Source organism: Chenopodium album, chromosome 24 (genome assembly GCF_948465745.1).
Source record: "Chenopodium album chromosome 24, dcCheAlbu1.1, whole genome shotgun sequence".
Taxonomy (NCBI): domain Eukaryota; kingdom Viridiplantae; phylum Streptophyta; class Magnoliopsida; order Caryophyllales; family Amaranthaceae; genus Chenopodium; species Chenopodium album.
Window position 1 is genome coordinate 37,813,060 of NC_137857.1, and position 16,656 is coordinate 37,829,715.

The 16,656-nt window shown below is 32.3% G+C and overlaps 1 protein-coding gene across 1 annotated transcript; it reads right to left on the reverse strand.

Moving 5' to 3' along the window:
* Positions 1-9,613: 9,613 nt before the first annotated feature.
* On the reverse strand, positions 9,614-13,328 carry LOC145610351 (E3 ubiquitin-protein ligase RMA1H1-like). Its single transcript, XM_081665689.1, has 2 exons — positions 13,155-13,328; positions 9,614-10,453 (listed from the first exon to the last, which is right to left on the reverse strand). Exon 2 carries the CDS (start codon positions 10,426-10,428, stop codon positions 9,700-9,702), a length of 729 nt encoding a protein of 242 aa, XP_081521815.1. The 5' UTR covers positions 10,429-10,453; positions 13,155-13,328; the 3' UTR covers positions 9,614-9,699.
* Positions 13,329-16,656: the final 3,328 nt, after the last annotated feature.

The following is a 16,656-nucleotide window of genomic DNA, read 5'->3' on the forward strand; positions in this document are numbered from 1 at the left end:
TTTTTGGTGCAAACAATAAATAACATTACTACTTAATAAAATTAAAAATTTAAAAACTAATTAAGATGACAAGGCTCGTTTTAATAATAAGCTGATAGCTCACCATTGCGGTACAAAACAGCCACAAATTAATGAACTTGAAATCTTATGTGGTATGAAAAAGCTAACTTGACAATTAGCTTAGCTTGCCTTTGGAGATTTTCTTAGTTGTAGAGCTAATACTTTGAGCCTATTCACTTCAACTTAATTTCAATCCAGTTCAGTTCAACTCCTAATTTCCTTCTCTCATAATATATTCATTTCAGCTCAGTTTAGTTCTAGTTTAGCTCTAATCAGTTCTGTTCATCAGTTCAGTTCAATTTTGTTAAATTCACCTCCAATCAGTTCTGTTCTGTTCAATTCAGCTCCAATCAGTTCAGTTCAGCTCACTTCAGTAAATATGAACATGCCCTTTGTTAGGGAGCATTTATTCCTCTACTCTTACTACAAAGAGAAATTTGTTTCATTGATTATATGTATAGACTTGCTTGAAAATTTCAAAAGTCTATTGCTATTATTTTGATCATTAAAGTTAAAATATACAATTTGCTTGTGAAAATCGTTTACAAAAAATAACATCAATAATTAATAAAATTTAATTTTTAAAAACTAATTAAGATATCGAGGCTCGTAATAATAATAAGCTGGTAGCTTAACCCCACAAATGAATAAGCTTGAAATCTTATATGACATGAAAAAGCTAATTTGACAATAGCTTAGCTTGCCTTTGGAGATCTTCTTAGTTCTAGAACTAATACTTCGCTAGGGGGCATTGATTCCTCTGCTCTTACTTGTCATAATAACCCAACCCTTGATAAGTGGAGGTAGATAAGAAGATCCAACTCACTTGAAAAATTTCCTCCAAAAACAATTCCTTTTTAATTAGTACAGCATATAGATATAGATAAGGGCACTAAACAGCACAGTCTTCACAAGACCAAAAACCTCATTGGTCAACGATATTTATAACATTTATAATTATATATATATTATATGCAAACATATATTAGTGATCAATTAGTTGTGCATTGTATCAATTAGGGTAACCGGTTGAGTTCCATAAGATCGAATCGAATCTATTTCAAATTTGACTACTCATGTTAATGTTGTGTACACACAGGTTAAGATTTGAATCTTATTTTGTTTAAATAAGGTCGATCAAATTAATTTTTGATACCTCTATTCATATGCAAATTAAATGTGAAATTTATGTTACACTTTTGGAAAAAGAAGGATAAATAGAGACCGCCTTCAAATAAAGTGGATTAGTTGCATATTAAGTAATCCGTAGTGAATATAATATTACTTGAGCAGTTGAGCTTATTGTTATATACGAGCGGCGCAACTGTAACTAAGAGAGAGAGTCCACTTCACAAGTTTAAATAAGTTCAATTCTATTCCAAAATCATATGGCAATAGGATTATAAGAGTAGCAGTCCATTAACCTTATAAAATATTTAACTCTCTCTTATTTTCTCAATGTGGGACACTTACATGTTTTATTTGGAAAATTTATGCTCACTTGAGCAATAAATATGGATTATACAGGAGAATTAGAGTTGGTTGAAGTTTTTTTTTTTTTTCTTTTTTTCAACTTATTTTTCTTAGCATCTCATACTATTTTTTGTAGTCGATAATCCCACCATAGCTAATTTTGCAGTGATATAACTATTTAAACCTTTTCTTATAATTTTTGTTTTTCCTTATCCTTATTCTTATCCCTATCTCATATACGTATTTAAAAGTAACATGAGAGTTATGAACATACACCTGAGAAAATTCTCTTTATCTAGTCATACATGGCTGGCTTGACTAGACTGTCATATATGTAGCTTAATCAACACATATGTCTGTAAGAATATATCATTCAGAGAGGTTTCCCATATTCTTCCTTCATACATGCATGCACTTTGAATGAGAAAGTTAAAGACGTGAATATAATCACTGCCTAACTCAAATTATAAAAAACATAGAGTATACAAATTAAATAATTGGCTTTTACTATTACATGATTTTAATATATAGAATCTGATCTGACCAATTTGGCCGATTTGGTCAGTGAAGCCAACTTTGAAGTTTCATCTTAAGTTTAAAGACAAGAACAAACACTTGGTATCAAAGTATATCACTTTTACCAATCAACACGATAATAAATAAAAAACAAAAAAGTTTTTCTTGTAACGTTTGTAGTTAAATAATTTGACACGTTATATGAAACTGTTAAATATGACGTATTTTGGAATCTTATATTTTCGTCATCAACACAATACTGTAATAATGTTAAATTAGACACGTTATAACACTGTTAATCTTCTTAGACAGGCTTACTACGTGGTATTCCCTAAATATTAATAGAGTATTCACTAGAAAGTAAGAAAGATATATATGAAAATATCTTAGCCTTTTCTTCTTCTTTTTTTTTTTTTTTTTTTTTTTTTTTTTTTGAATAGTATAGTGATTATAGTCAGTCCCTCCATGTAGGGTTTTGTCAGTCCCTCCATATAGGGTTTAGTATTGTTTGTTTGTTTGATTTTAGTGTGTGCAGGGAAACAAATTTAGAAGATTCGTCTTGTAAATGTGTGGAATTGCGCGTCTGTTGGTATAGGGGTGCAGATTTAGAAGATTCGTCTTACAAATTTGATGATCAATCAAGTTATATCTCTTTTGCGACTATACATCAATGGAGCTCCGTCAAGTTATATCTTAGCCTTTTCTTAGCAGGGGAAATTCTAATCTATAAATATCTGAAAGGCTTGATTATATTCTTGCACCATTCTACAATCTTCTTCTATTTCTTGTAGAAAACATACATCATTCGCAATATTCTCCTTTATCTTTAATTAGTTAAACAATAATCTATTGTAATTTAATGATGATTTACACTAAAGTAAGTATTATTTGGACACAATAATCCTATAGGAAAATAACAAGTTTTACAAAATGATCATGCAATGGAATAAATCTAAGATAATGTAACTATTCTACTAAATTTTTGTTTAAGAATCTAATCTTTTGATGTATAAAGTATGAAATCTCAATAACAACCTGCTGGCCTGGGCTATATATAGGCTAGGCAACTCCTCATAATCCATATAACACACCAAAGAAAATCTCACTCTTATTAAAGACTAGAAAAAAAATTAAGTAGCTAGAACTCAAAATATATACAAAAGATGGCACCTCCTAGCAGCAACTACTACACAAAAGTTCACAAGGACGCGTACATGTTGATGGAGCAATACGACAGGCAATACAAGCAAAGGCCGGGGCAGGGTGCTCACCAAATCCCTCCGCGAGAGAGAAACAACAGTATGGACTGTTTCGAGGTGGCACAGAAGTATGGTGGTTTGATGATATGCGAAGCTTATCAAAAGAAGCAGCCTATGAACAAGTTTTACTGAAGTTAATTATTGTAAATATATACTTCGTATGTGTCAATATGTATGTCATGTAGTATGTCAAGTACCTAGCTAGAGAAGCACCCTGGTGCATGCTTGAGAAGCACTATGTGGTAGAGGTTATCAGAATCATATACTTGTGTATGTCTAATAATCACCACCTTTTGTTTTAAAAAATAATCATATAACCCTATCTATATAATTAAGTTAAACTCCGATCCTAAATTTATGGTCCTTGATATATCCAATAATTTGAGCACTACTAACTTCGTCCTCCATATTCAATCATTCGAGTTAATTAACTAAAATGGTTCGCTAGATATTGAAAGGGGTAGGGGCATTGATCATGCAATGAATGTTCAATCTAGCTAGGGTTCAAATTTAGGAAAAATTAAGCCAAAGAAGAGGAGAACATTCAATACACACATAACATAACACATCAATTCCAAGAAGTATAAGGAGAAACAAAATAAGGAGATCTATGCAACGCTTGGCTAGTGGACTTTAATTTACAAGTCCTTTTAAATTAAATGGATTGCACTTTCAACATAAGGCTCAATTGAATTGACCCTTAATTATAAACCTTATTAAGGATCCTTAAACAAGCCTATTATACTTTATACACTCGAGTGTACTTACAATTTTACAACACAAATAGGTACATGTACACCATATTCTAGTTTTAGTTGTCTCTTGCAATTATTTCAAAAAATTGTCATTTAATCCAATTTCTTAAGGTCTTGATCTCCCTCAACTTGGATTATTCTTGTTAAAATTGAATTTTTTTTACTAAAATTATATTAACTTTATTATATTGGTTAAAACCTAATTATATTCAATTGTTTAAAACCTAATAATATTTTATTTATGTTCTGCTATGTAATTGTCCTTTGAAGTTGTTTATTTTTGTTGCACACGAGGGACTAGGCCCCACCTTTGAAGTTGTTTTTATTAATTAACATGTATTTTTACTTAGAGTATTTACATACTATTTCTATTTAGGTTTAAGGTGAAGAAAATAAACAGAGTCATAGGATTCCTTTATTTGGGTGTCGATGTACCTAATTCTTGATACATCTAGTTGTGTAAGAAATTATTAGGGACTAGCTTGCAAATATTAAAAAATATTAAGCTAGTAGCTACACCATTGTTGCACATGTTGTTGATTAGCTTTGGCAAGCAAATTAGCTTTGTAGAGCTAATTAGCTTGGAAAATACTTTATTAGATAAAAAAATATTATTAATTTAAAAATAAATTAATTTACAACTAGCTTAACCATTGGAGCAACAAATAGCTTGAATTGTTGTAGCTGGAGAAGATGATGTGGCATCCAAGCTATTAAATAAATTAGCCAACCATTGTACTTGCTTAGATACATCTTTTTTATTATCTCATCGGTACTACACATCGATCGATCCTTGTTATCTCTTTTTTTTTCTAAATATATATATTTCCTTACTATCACAAAACATGAAAATGTCTAAAAATTTCTCCTCTAGTCAAGGGAATTTCTAATCTATTCAAATAAATTCAGGATTAGGGTTGAAAGAATAGGGGTTGGTTGCATTTTGTGACCTTTTGTCGGTCCAAATTTATACATTATACCTTATACCTTATTTGTGTGAACCAACACCTAACCAAGACGACGTTGGTGCCTTTGGAATCTCAATCCCGCCACCAAACGAAAGCCACACAAGGGTACGACGATGACATTATTTTAATATATGCTACGGAGAGTATTCACTAATAGAGTATTATTAGCTTGAAAGATACGTAGTATGAAAATATCTCACACTAGTTTTTTAACCTATGCAGGGAAAACCTAATCTAGAAATATCTGAATTATGGCTTGCAGGATTCTAACAATATTGTATTCCAGAACCCTCTTCCATTTACATAATGTATATCATTCACAATATTCTCCTATATTGTGATGAGTATCTTGTAGTGTTATGATAATTTATGCTGAAGTAAGTTATTATTAATTGGACACTATCCTATAAGAAAGTAACAAGTTTTACAAAATGAAGGAACCTAAATTTTAAGATAATGCAACTATATTCTATTAGATTTATGTTAAAGAATCTAATCTTTTAGCATAAAAAGTATGGATTCTCTACATTAATCTGCTGGCCTGGGCTATATATAGACCAGGTAACTCCTCATAATCCATACAACACACCAAAGAAAATCTTACTCTTGCTAAACCAAGAAAAAACTTAGTTGCTAGAACTAAAAATACAAAAGATGGCACCTCCTAGCAGCAACTACTATACAAAAGTTCACAAGGACGCGAACATGATGATGGAGGCATACAAAAGACGATATGGACAAAGGCCAGGGCAAGCTCCTCACCAATTCCCTCCGAGAAATAATAGAAACACCACTATGGACTGTTTCGAGGCAGCTCAGAAGTATGGTGGTGTGATGATATGCGAATCTTATCACAAGAAGCAGCCTATGAACAAGTTTTACTGAAGTTGTTGTAATATGTTAAGTATTTAGCTAGAGATCGATGCACCCTGGTGCTTGAGAAGCACTATGTGGTAGAAGTTTAATGAATATCATCATGTACTAAAGTATATATGTCTAATATCACAATAAAAGTCTCTTAATTATCACAAACTTTTTTTTCTTTGTTTAATGTTTACAAATTTGAAGATATATATACTTTTTGAACTGTTTAGTGGATGTGGAGTTTCAGTACATACATAAATAACTAATTAATTATACGTACGTAGTATATTGCTAGCAAAAAGTATGGTGTTAATTAAGATTTTAAGAAATGAATCTTCAATTCATCGATTCCAAATCTTTATAATTAAGTTTAACTCTGATCCTAAATTTATTTTCCCCTTAATTCACTAAATTTGAGCTTTACTTTTTCACCATACAGCCACCTTGGCTATTGTTGCACCACCTACGACTAAGGCAGCTTGTTATCCTAGGGGCTAGCTTAGCTACCATGTTAATTAGGGGTCTATTCTCTTCTCCATTTTCATTCGAGTTAACAAAAATGGCATTGATCATGCACTGAATCTTAGCTTCATCTAGGGTTAATTTGAAAAATACAGCAAAGGAAGAGAAGAAATTCAAGGGACAAGCAAATCCGAGAATGATAAATGGAGTCAATTCAAACAAAATAAGCCGATCGAGATCTATGAAACACTTTATTTAATTAATAGACTAATGTGTTTTTAAGTAAACATACTTCCTCCGGTTTTATTTAGTTGCAACACACCCCTTTGGCACATATTTTAAGGAAGATATTAGACTAGATAAACGAATAAATTAATTTACAAAATTTTTTTTCCACTTAAAAGAAGAAAGGGATAAGTTGCTACGGTTTAAATTTCATAGCTTAATTCATTCGTTTACCTAGTTTAATCACCTTCTCAAAAAGCGTGATAAAAGGTGTGTTGCAAGTATGAAAAAACAGAGGAAGTAAGTCTTACATAATTAGATTTCTCAATTCTATTAAGAATCATTAGAATTATTTAACATGTTTATTATACAATTGAGTGTACCTAGAAATAGGTACGGAGTACCCTACAATCAAGTTTTAATTAGTGATCTGATCTCTTACTATTTTTTTTTTTTTTTTTTTTTTTTTTTGGTGAAAAAAATCTCTTGCCATTATTTCAAAGTCACTAAATCAACTTTCTAGAACATATTCTTTATTTTTTGTGTGGAAGTACCTAATTTAGATACATCCAAATGTGAATAAGAAAATTGTAGGAATAATTTATGAGGTGCATCATTTTGATTATCCCATTTGAGGCATATACTACACATCATTCCGTATTATCTCTGTTTTTTATTTGATTTTTTTCCCATTTATTTAACATAAAATAATTCCTTATAATCCCAAAACATGAAAATATCTAAAAATTTATCTTCTATGCAGGGGAATTTCTAATCTGAACATGTTTGGACGGCTTGATAATATTCTTGCAGAGCTCCACAAGCTTCCTCCATTTGTACATATTTTGCAGAACACGTAATTCGATTCGATGTTCTTCTATGTCGATCAGTATATTGCTAAATTAAGCAGTTTGAATCAAAGAGATTCTTACTACAGTCAACTAGAAGTACTGCCTCTTATCCTCTAAATAGCTTACTTACACCACAAAAACTAAGGAATACAGAATATGTAAAGTTTCTGCATTATATGCTGTAGAATTCACTCTTTTATCATCGAAATCGTAGAATCTGATCGATCTGTGCTATATATAGAGGTCATGTAACTGAACATAACACAGCAACAAAGAGTGTCACTTAAGACGAAAACTTGGTAGAGTTAACAAGAAGTAAATACCAAAAAAAAATGGCACCTCCTAGCAAGCTTGCACAAGTTAGCATAGAAGGTTTCATGTTGTTGGAGAAACTAGAAAGGCGAAATGGGCGGAAAATAGGGCAAACTCACCATATTCATGTTCACCCTCAAAAAGAGAAGGTCATCGACAGCTTTGAGGCTGCTCGGATATATAATGGCTTGGTGATCTGTGAACACCGTGAAAAGAGACAGTCTGTGAGCAAGTTTTACTGAAGTCAATCTGTCAGTGTATTCATGTCTCTATGCTATGTATAATGTATGTTTAAGTAGCTAAAAGTGGTACCCTGGTGCTTGAATAGCACTACGAGGTAGTAGTTCAATGAAGGTCATGTAATAGTCATGTAAACGTAAGATATAGCAATAAAATCATGAATCTATTGCACTTCTAAAGCTCTTACACTCTGAATAAGCTCATTTACACATACAGCTTTCTTTTGGGCTTCATTAAATAGATTCTAGGCAATATATGATGGTGCACAAAATATTAATGCTAGTTTTTTTTTATCCTGCTCATTCATGGGCTCTCCGATTTTTTAAGGTGTAAGATACCAAACACATGAAGTGAAACTTAACATATCGAACCTGTATAATGGTCAGTTGGATACGCGTAGTGTGTCATCTAGTACCAATGTACAGAAGTTCATGATTCTCAGTATCTTTACCATTTTTTAGCTCATCAGTTTCCCTCCATAAATACTTATCGCCTGTGTGATAGGCATGCCTCCACATCATGTTATTCGTCGCACTTCCTTGAAACTTTTGGATCCAAGTGCATGCCTCGTACTTTTTAGAACTGATTTCTGGGTTGGATAACACTTAGAGGAGAGAAACTAATGTCTGATGCACCAGACTTCTGTCTCATGTGTTGCGCCTTGGCTCCTCAAACCTTTTGGGTCCCGAGTGCCTCACACTGTTTTTATGACCAAATTCAGGCTTGTATAAGACTTTGAGGATGAAAAATGGAATACTTGTTTGGATGGGAGGGGAAAGACACGAGAAATCTCTGTTCTATCCTAGAGCAACCGGGAGTCCAGGGCAAGGGACAATATTGTTCCTCATCAGAAGTGATTGGATAAGTAAAAATATTAGTTACTCAAGGACAATTGGACAAATAACTTCTATGAGCTTGTTTGAGTAATTGAGTTGTGCAATGAAGGGAAGGGGGTATATAGCAACTAATCTTAAGAAGTGATTGGATAAGTAAAAATATTAGTTACTCAAGGACAAATGACTTCTATGAGCTTCTTTGAGTTGTGCAATGAAGGGAACGGGGTATATAGGACTAATCTTAAGATTTAAGTCGACGGCATATTTAGTAAGCTCAATAAATAATCACAATATGTTTTCCGAAAATGGATCATCTCATTGTGCCAACACCATAACAGTAAAAACAGGGGAAGGCAAAAACAGAGAGAAAATGAAAGATATTCAGAATTAAACAAATCACCTGCAAGAGTCTTTGTTGTGATGAGATTTACTAAAGGACCTCATGGCTCGTGTGCGTAGGCTCAATGTTTATTATGCTGCTTTGCGTTGTTGAATCCTCTTCAGGTACCCCGGCTCACCTTTAATCACTAAGGTCAGGGGATCACACTGTGGAGGTCTTTCCAAAGGCTGTAGAGCGCCTAGGAATCACATTGTAATTCACAAAGGGCCGCAATGCAACTAAACAGTTGATTTAATTTAGCTGCAATGTAGTGCATACTGTTTATTAGTATGTAACATCTTATAAGGAGTAGCATATTTGATATTGCTTCATTGAACAGATGACCACAAAGTGAAACCTCGAAATTTTTTACGGTAATCAACACTCAGAGTAAATTAGTATATGAAGCAATGTCGATGAATCATGTTGGCTTAATAACTTTTCTGCTATATACAAAATGGTACAAATAATTATCTGCCTGCGCAAAAGTACATATAAATCAGAAAAAAGCCAGGCAAAGTATAAAGCAACAGAGAAGGAAGATTGAAACCCTATTTAAGGACTTGTGAACTTGCATTTCTTGCCTTCTTAACCTTGGATTACTGCCCCCTACTACATTATATGAATTTGGAAATGTGTGCAAGCTCTGTGAGTCGCCAAACACCCTTGCATAGACCATCTCCCCGAACAGACCATCAACAGCAGGTTGAAAGACATTTGCAATTCTATCATTCCTTTGGCTGAGTGATGAAGGGGAAGAAATTGGTCCTTCAGACCCAAGATAGCCTGTACCATAGGGTCGTTGATAAGGATTTCGGTATGGGAGAAGCTGGTGATTGGGGTGTTCAGCAGCATTTAGCAGTGCACGGGTCCCACAAGCTGGTGGTCTCGGAGGTATGCCCATATCCCGGGAACAGGCCTTAGCCTCTAGCTCAGGGCTGCTTAGAGATTGGCCTCGGCCATATAGAGGGACCACAGTGGTGTGAGAGATTTCGGCCTTACAAACTGGGCATTGTGGATACTCATCTGATGAAAGAGAGGCACTCTGAACATGAAACCACTTGTAAATACAAGGCCAACAGTATAGGTGCCCACATAAGGTGACTACAGGCTCATTAGCAAAATCCAAGCAGATATTGCAGTCAAAAGAGCCATTGAGATTTTCGGCTTCATTTGGTGCGGCTGGGATAGATTTCCATTTCTGATCATACCGCATATCAACTTCCATGGATTAACAGTCTGTTAACTATATCCTGAAAGAAATAACAGAGTGGCTACATGAGTTGAAACAACTCTATTTATTTATCATCAACAGGAAAAATATCTTGCACATTGACAATTAGAAAAATAAAAATATAGAAAGGTTTGATGGAGATGGAAGAATATTAGATATAAACCACATGCATTAGCATATGATTATAGATATTACGTGCTTCAATCAAGTATGCAGCAAAATTTGGATATATAACTAACATCAATGGGCCCATAGCATAGCTGGATCATGTTCAAGGAGGCTAAAAGCCTAATATAGCTCATCCAAATTATCTAAAGAAGATAAAATTAAAAGTATCAGATATTCATTTATGTGTTTAAATATAGAATTAATTCCAGGGACCACTGTCCCCATTACGCTGGATGGATAAGAATGAGTTTATAAGCAAAGTAATTTAGCACTCCTCTCATGCTGCAGATCCTAAAATTAGCAACCCCCACAAAAGACAACGGACATGAATTTCCAGCCTTCCTGGGGTTTTAATTAAGGAATACGAATAATCCGAAATGTTAGCTTCTTTCTTACCTGAATCCGCCCTTGAAATAATTCAAAAGAGACCTTATTCTAGGGATCATATCCTCGTAAATCATAAGAATTCCAAGTAATATGAAATTATAAAAGTTTAGATTATCTATACGTTTATGTTTCGAGATTCAACTTGCCTACGTTACCTCAAGTTTGATCCAGTGAAAATATTGATGGAGAAAAGAACTTATGAAGCTTCAAAATAACCCTTTCTTAGAAGGAAGAACAAAACATCCCATTACAATCTACAACAACCCTATTACAAAGGAAAGACATACGGAGTACATGACAATAATAGAGAGCAAATGACATAAAGGTTGCACATTTCCAGACAAAGATCTTAAAATTATGTTGGATTATTCTTTAGCAAAATCTAGTTCTTCTTCAACCCTTAACGCACCCTCAAATCATGTACCCACTGCCCAGCAACATTAATCAACAATCGAAAATGTAATACAACCCCCCTTCCCTGAACAGCGACATGAAGACCATACGATATTCCCATTAATTAATCAGACTCATTGAATTAATTGTAGGGACTGTTCAAAGAACTTACAGATAAGGACAGCCACGTCTATTGATATCATGGTTTGTGCATCAATCTGATCAACATAATTGTAATTCACTGAATATGGGCAAGGTGGTTTACCCCATACAGAATTTTTTTGTTTGATACGAGTGGATAAATTAACAATAAAATTTGTATTACCATATGCCTACCAATGTCTCAAAACTACCACCAATCTATGATTCTTAATTGTACGGATATTTGCTTAGGCGAAACATATTCTTTTTGTAATAAGAAGCCACATTACGGAGATGATTAACAAATTGGATTATAATTCTACGACAACAAATAGCTAGGCCACAAGTGACTAGGGAATTTCAAAACTTCACATTGAATGCTGGTACATGAACTAAATCACCAGAAATATTCTAATCATTTGACTAATTTGGCTGGGACCTCCAAATGAAGCCCCTGCAGAAATTCAATCCATCTAGCATTTTCTTATGGACCAAAAAAACTACAATGTACAACGACTAAATCACCAATACACACTAAAATCTAAATTATGTCAAGTCAATGTCCAAACTGATTAGAAAGTAAATCAATCCATCACTCTCGAAAAATATAATATTCCTATCAAACCTTCTAGATGGTACATTAGACAAACTCAGCATTAATTATAAGACTTATCGATCTTAGCTTATGTGAGTCATGACATAATACTAATTAACCTTCCGAACAACCGAATAGCCAGTTCCTCCATCCATTATCTAGTACCCTGCTGTTCGAAAAACGAAAGCATACCAAATACTAATAACACCACCCTAGCTTAATCCATAATATTCCATTATTCCATAGATCCAAATCATCCAACTTCGAACTTCCCACGATCCTAATAATTTACGAGAACATATTAACCAATTTAGATACCCGTAGTGTGTTCTATTCACCTGAATTTGACTTATCATATCTTATCGTCACTAAACTTATCGTTTAGTAAAGTCCATTCCGTCCTTCGTACCTCATCACATAACAGATAAACTAGCCGATTCCACCGTGTTTTTCTCAATCAAATAAGAAAATACCTCTTACATTGTCATTTTTTTTAATTTATGTTCACATCATACTTCCTATGTTTCTTTTATCACCGTTTTTTCTTTTTTTTTTTTTTTTTTGAACAATTCTTTTATCACCGGTTTTCAACCCACAAATGTAAGTGTCAAAATATCTAATTATCAATAAATAAAAAAAGTTAACAGTATCTCCGATTACTTTTATACGCAACTTTAGAGTAATATTATTTAAGAGATATAAAATCAATATTTCAAAGTTGCATATAAAAGTAATCGGAGATAGTATTACTAAAATATACATTGAAATGATTCAAACAAATCTGAAATGATTGCTTCTATCATGAATATAGGAAAAGCTACCCAAAATAACGCCCATGAATAGCGCAAACTGTGAAGTAAAAATGTGTGAATTACAATCAAAATCAAAATCAAAATTCGCTCCAAATTTTTGTTAAACAAAAATAAAAATAAACAAATTAAAAAATTAGAGCTAAGGCAATTAACAGGCACGATTAATCAAATTAGCAGCAAGAAATATTAAACGCAATAAAAAGAAGGTAGGAGAGAGAAAATACCAGGAATTGTAGAAGGAAGGAGAGAGAAAGTGTGTAAAAACTAAAAATGAAAAATGGAGGAAGGAAAAGTAGGAGAGAGAAAGAAGAGAAATGGGAAGATGGAGAGGTAAAGAGAATGTGAATAGGATGAAGGAGACGTTTTGAATTGAATTGGAATTGAATGTCAGCTGGCAATTGTCGTTGTAAGTTTGCGTGGGTTTATTAATAGTGAGCAGCATCAGCATTCAGCAGGTAGGATTTTTAATTAAGTGCGTCTTTTAAGATTGTGGGGACTCAGGACTCAGGAGAAAGACGTGGTTACACGACTACACGCATTATCGTAACTCATTATACCGTTTGTTTTTGTTTTTGTTTTTTTGGTAACAACAAATCAGACCTTAATCTTTACGATTGTGGTTTACGAATTACGAGTACTACTTGATACGTAATATTCTCTCCATTTTTAAATACTGAGTACTTGTTTCATTTCTTCATGCGCGGAGTTTAAGAAACCGGAGAAAGTAATAAAATAGAAAGGTAGTGGGGTTGGTGGAAGAAATAACAATTACAAAAAATAAAAGTAAGTGGGAAAAATGAAACCCTTCAAAAAAAAAGTGAGAAAATTGGAGGAAAAAGAATATCAAATTAAATAAAATACTCCGTATGATTTATATTGGATTACTAATTGAGACAAATGAATTAAATATTATAAAAGTTTTTTACAATAAGGAAATGGAGCAAGTATTTAAAAACAGTTGCTAATGAAAAATGGAGCAAGTATTTAAAAACGGAGGGAGTAACAAATACGAAGTAAGAAACTACCGTTCACTTAAACAATCATGTATAAGGTTTCAAAAAAAAAACAATCATGTATAAGTCTATAACAACATAAGCATTTTATTGCTACAAATATACGAGTAAAAGTTTTCATGCATTTTATCATCTATTGATCTTTCTTACGTAGTACTAACAATATGTTGACTTAATGAAAAGGATGAAATCTTTTGATTTTAAGGTTGGGGATTCAATTCTTAAATAAGGCATTGTGAAGTTTAGGACTTTATCTATCCTCTCCATTTTCAAAGTGTCTAACATATTTTTTCATAGAACAATTCTTCTTCTTACCTATAATTAAAAAAAAAAAAATTAATAATAATAATAATCAAGAACTTTCTCATTAACTTCACTGTATTTTCATCTCATAATATAATATAAAGACTTAAAGAGTCTTTCAAATGAGCAAAATCACATTATTGAAGCTTTTTTTCTTTTTTTTTTTGTTTTTTTTTTTTTTTTTTGTTTTTTTTTTTTGATAAATTATTGAAGACTATGTACAGTGATATTATATTACTACATATTATATAGTAGTCAGTTTACCCACTTAAACTGGCAAAATTTGTGATTTTCCTGTTAACATTTTGTGATTTTTGAAATTCTTATACTAAATTCTAATCTAGTTCTTATTAAAAATTCATCAATCATTCTCACTTAATTATCTAATATTATGAATTGGCCTTTAGTCTTTATTTCAAGCACTAATGTTAAAGTAATAGAATCTTTCCACCTAGATCGAAAAAGAATAAACACTACAGTACTAATTTAAATTACTTCCACTACTCCATAATGTAATCCATTAAGGCATTAGAGCAACTCAAATGACAAGCTAATTGTGAAATTAGCTTTTGTCATGTCACCTAGAATTGCAAAGCTAATCTCTACCTTCTAGCTAATTCTTAATTATTCATTAATTAAGCTATTAGTAAACCATATTATTGTTGACCTCATCTATACAATAACGATCACCCAAGTAAGTTAACATGATTAATATAGACGACAGCACCAATAACTTAATAAATGGTCGCAAACCCACATGCATCAACTAATGCAGGTTGGTTTATCATGTGCAATGAGGTTGAACTAAGATCTAATTACGTATTACTATACCAATATTACTATACTTTTGTCCCCTTTTCTACGTTATCATCAACTTACTTATAGTCTAATACTGCAGGATGAAACACCGAATATAGATTGTTTAAACGTCTTTTAATCATTATTAATTAATTCAGTGTTTACAAGTTACGGAGTATTATTATATTAAGTTGAGTGTACGTGGGTTGAACGTCTTTAGTCACTTGGCAGATGCTTAATTTAACCAACTGACACAACTAATTTAGCAAGTTAATCGACTCATTCAAGATCTTATTTCTTTGTGTACCTGATGGTTTTTTGTACGGATCAGAGTAGATGAGAAGTATTGTAAATATGGTGCACAGAAGTGTCAAAAACTAATTAACTGATCGATTTGCTGAAATTAATATGAATTAACCATATTTGAATTTAAAATAGACTCAATCTCACCAAAATCGAACCAATTACTCGAATTGATACCTCCAATTGTGATGATTATTTAACCAGTTTGACTTGACTTGAACTCAAACCGACCCAAAATTGGTCTGACAACCAGCAGATTCAATCTTATTTGTTTTTGAATTGGTCTAATATTAACATGGCCTAATTTTAAGCCAAAAATATTTTTAAACCCAATATATTATTGACCTGTTTTTTTAATTAAACATAATTGCTTTGATTAATGTAATTGTTTGTTCCTAATCATCAAGATTTTTTATACTTAAACATAAACCAATCGTATGTGGCTATCGTTTATCAATCTCTCATTAGTTCAATACTTAACATCTCTCTTATATAGCTAGGGTTGTCCATTCGAAATTTGGATGGGACTGAAACCTAGTCCAATCCAATCTGAAATATATTTGAACTCTCATTTTATAGTCCAAATCAAAAGTTTTCAAAATCCAATCCAATCCAACCCAAATTAAAATCTCATAGTCCGAATCCAATCCAAATAAATAATAATAAAAAAAATTCCTAAGAAATTCATCAGAATCATAACTCTAATAAACAAAACAAATCCGAATTAATTATAAGAAAAATATTTCCTAAAAAATTCATAGTGGGCTATTAGGTTTGGGCTTACTAATGTTATATGGGTTGAGGTATTTATTATTATTATTATTATTATTATTATTATTATTGCTTCGAATTATTCATAAATTTATATATACATATATGTATATATTTATTTATAAATTCGGATTGGAATGGACTTTTTTAATAAGAGAACTATTAAGTGCTAATAACATATGAAACATATGTGCCAACAAAAGGATGAAATCTGCAAACAAAAGCAACATATAAGTCAACAAAATAAACATATCGGCCACTTAAATAAAACATTTAAGCTAACAAAATATACATATCAGCCAACAAAATAAAGATATCAGCCAACTAAAGAAACATATCAGTCAACTGATGCTTGATGGCAGCCAACAAAAGAAACATACAGAGTATCAAACATTACAAAAAAACATACCAGCCAACAAGTGAAACATATCAGCTAAAGCTATCGCACGTAATTTGTGCACAATACCTTCTCATCATGTAGAGGCTAAGCAAATCGTAACCCCCAAAATATTGTTGAGCAAAATGGAGAATCGAAATT

Coding starts and splice junctions, on each gene's coding strand:
- LOC145610351 (XM_081665689.1), bottom strand. CDS start 10,428: ATGGAAGTTGATATGCGGTATGATCAGAAATGGAAATCTATCCCAGCC.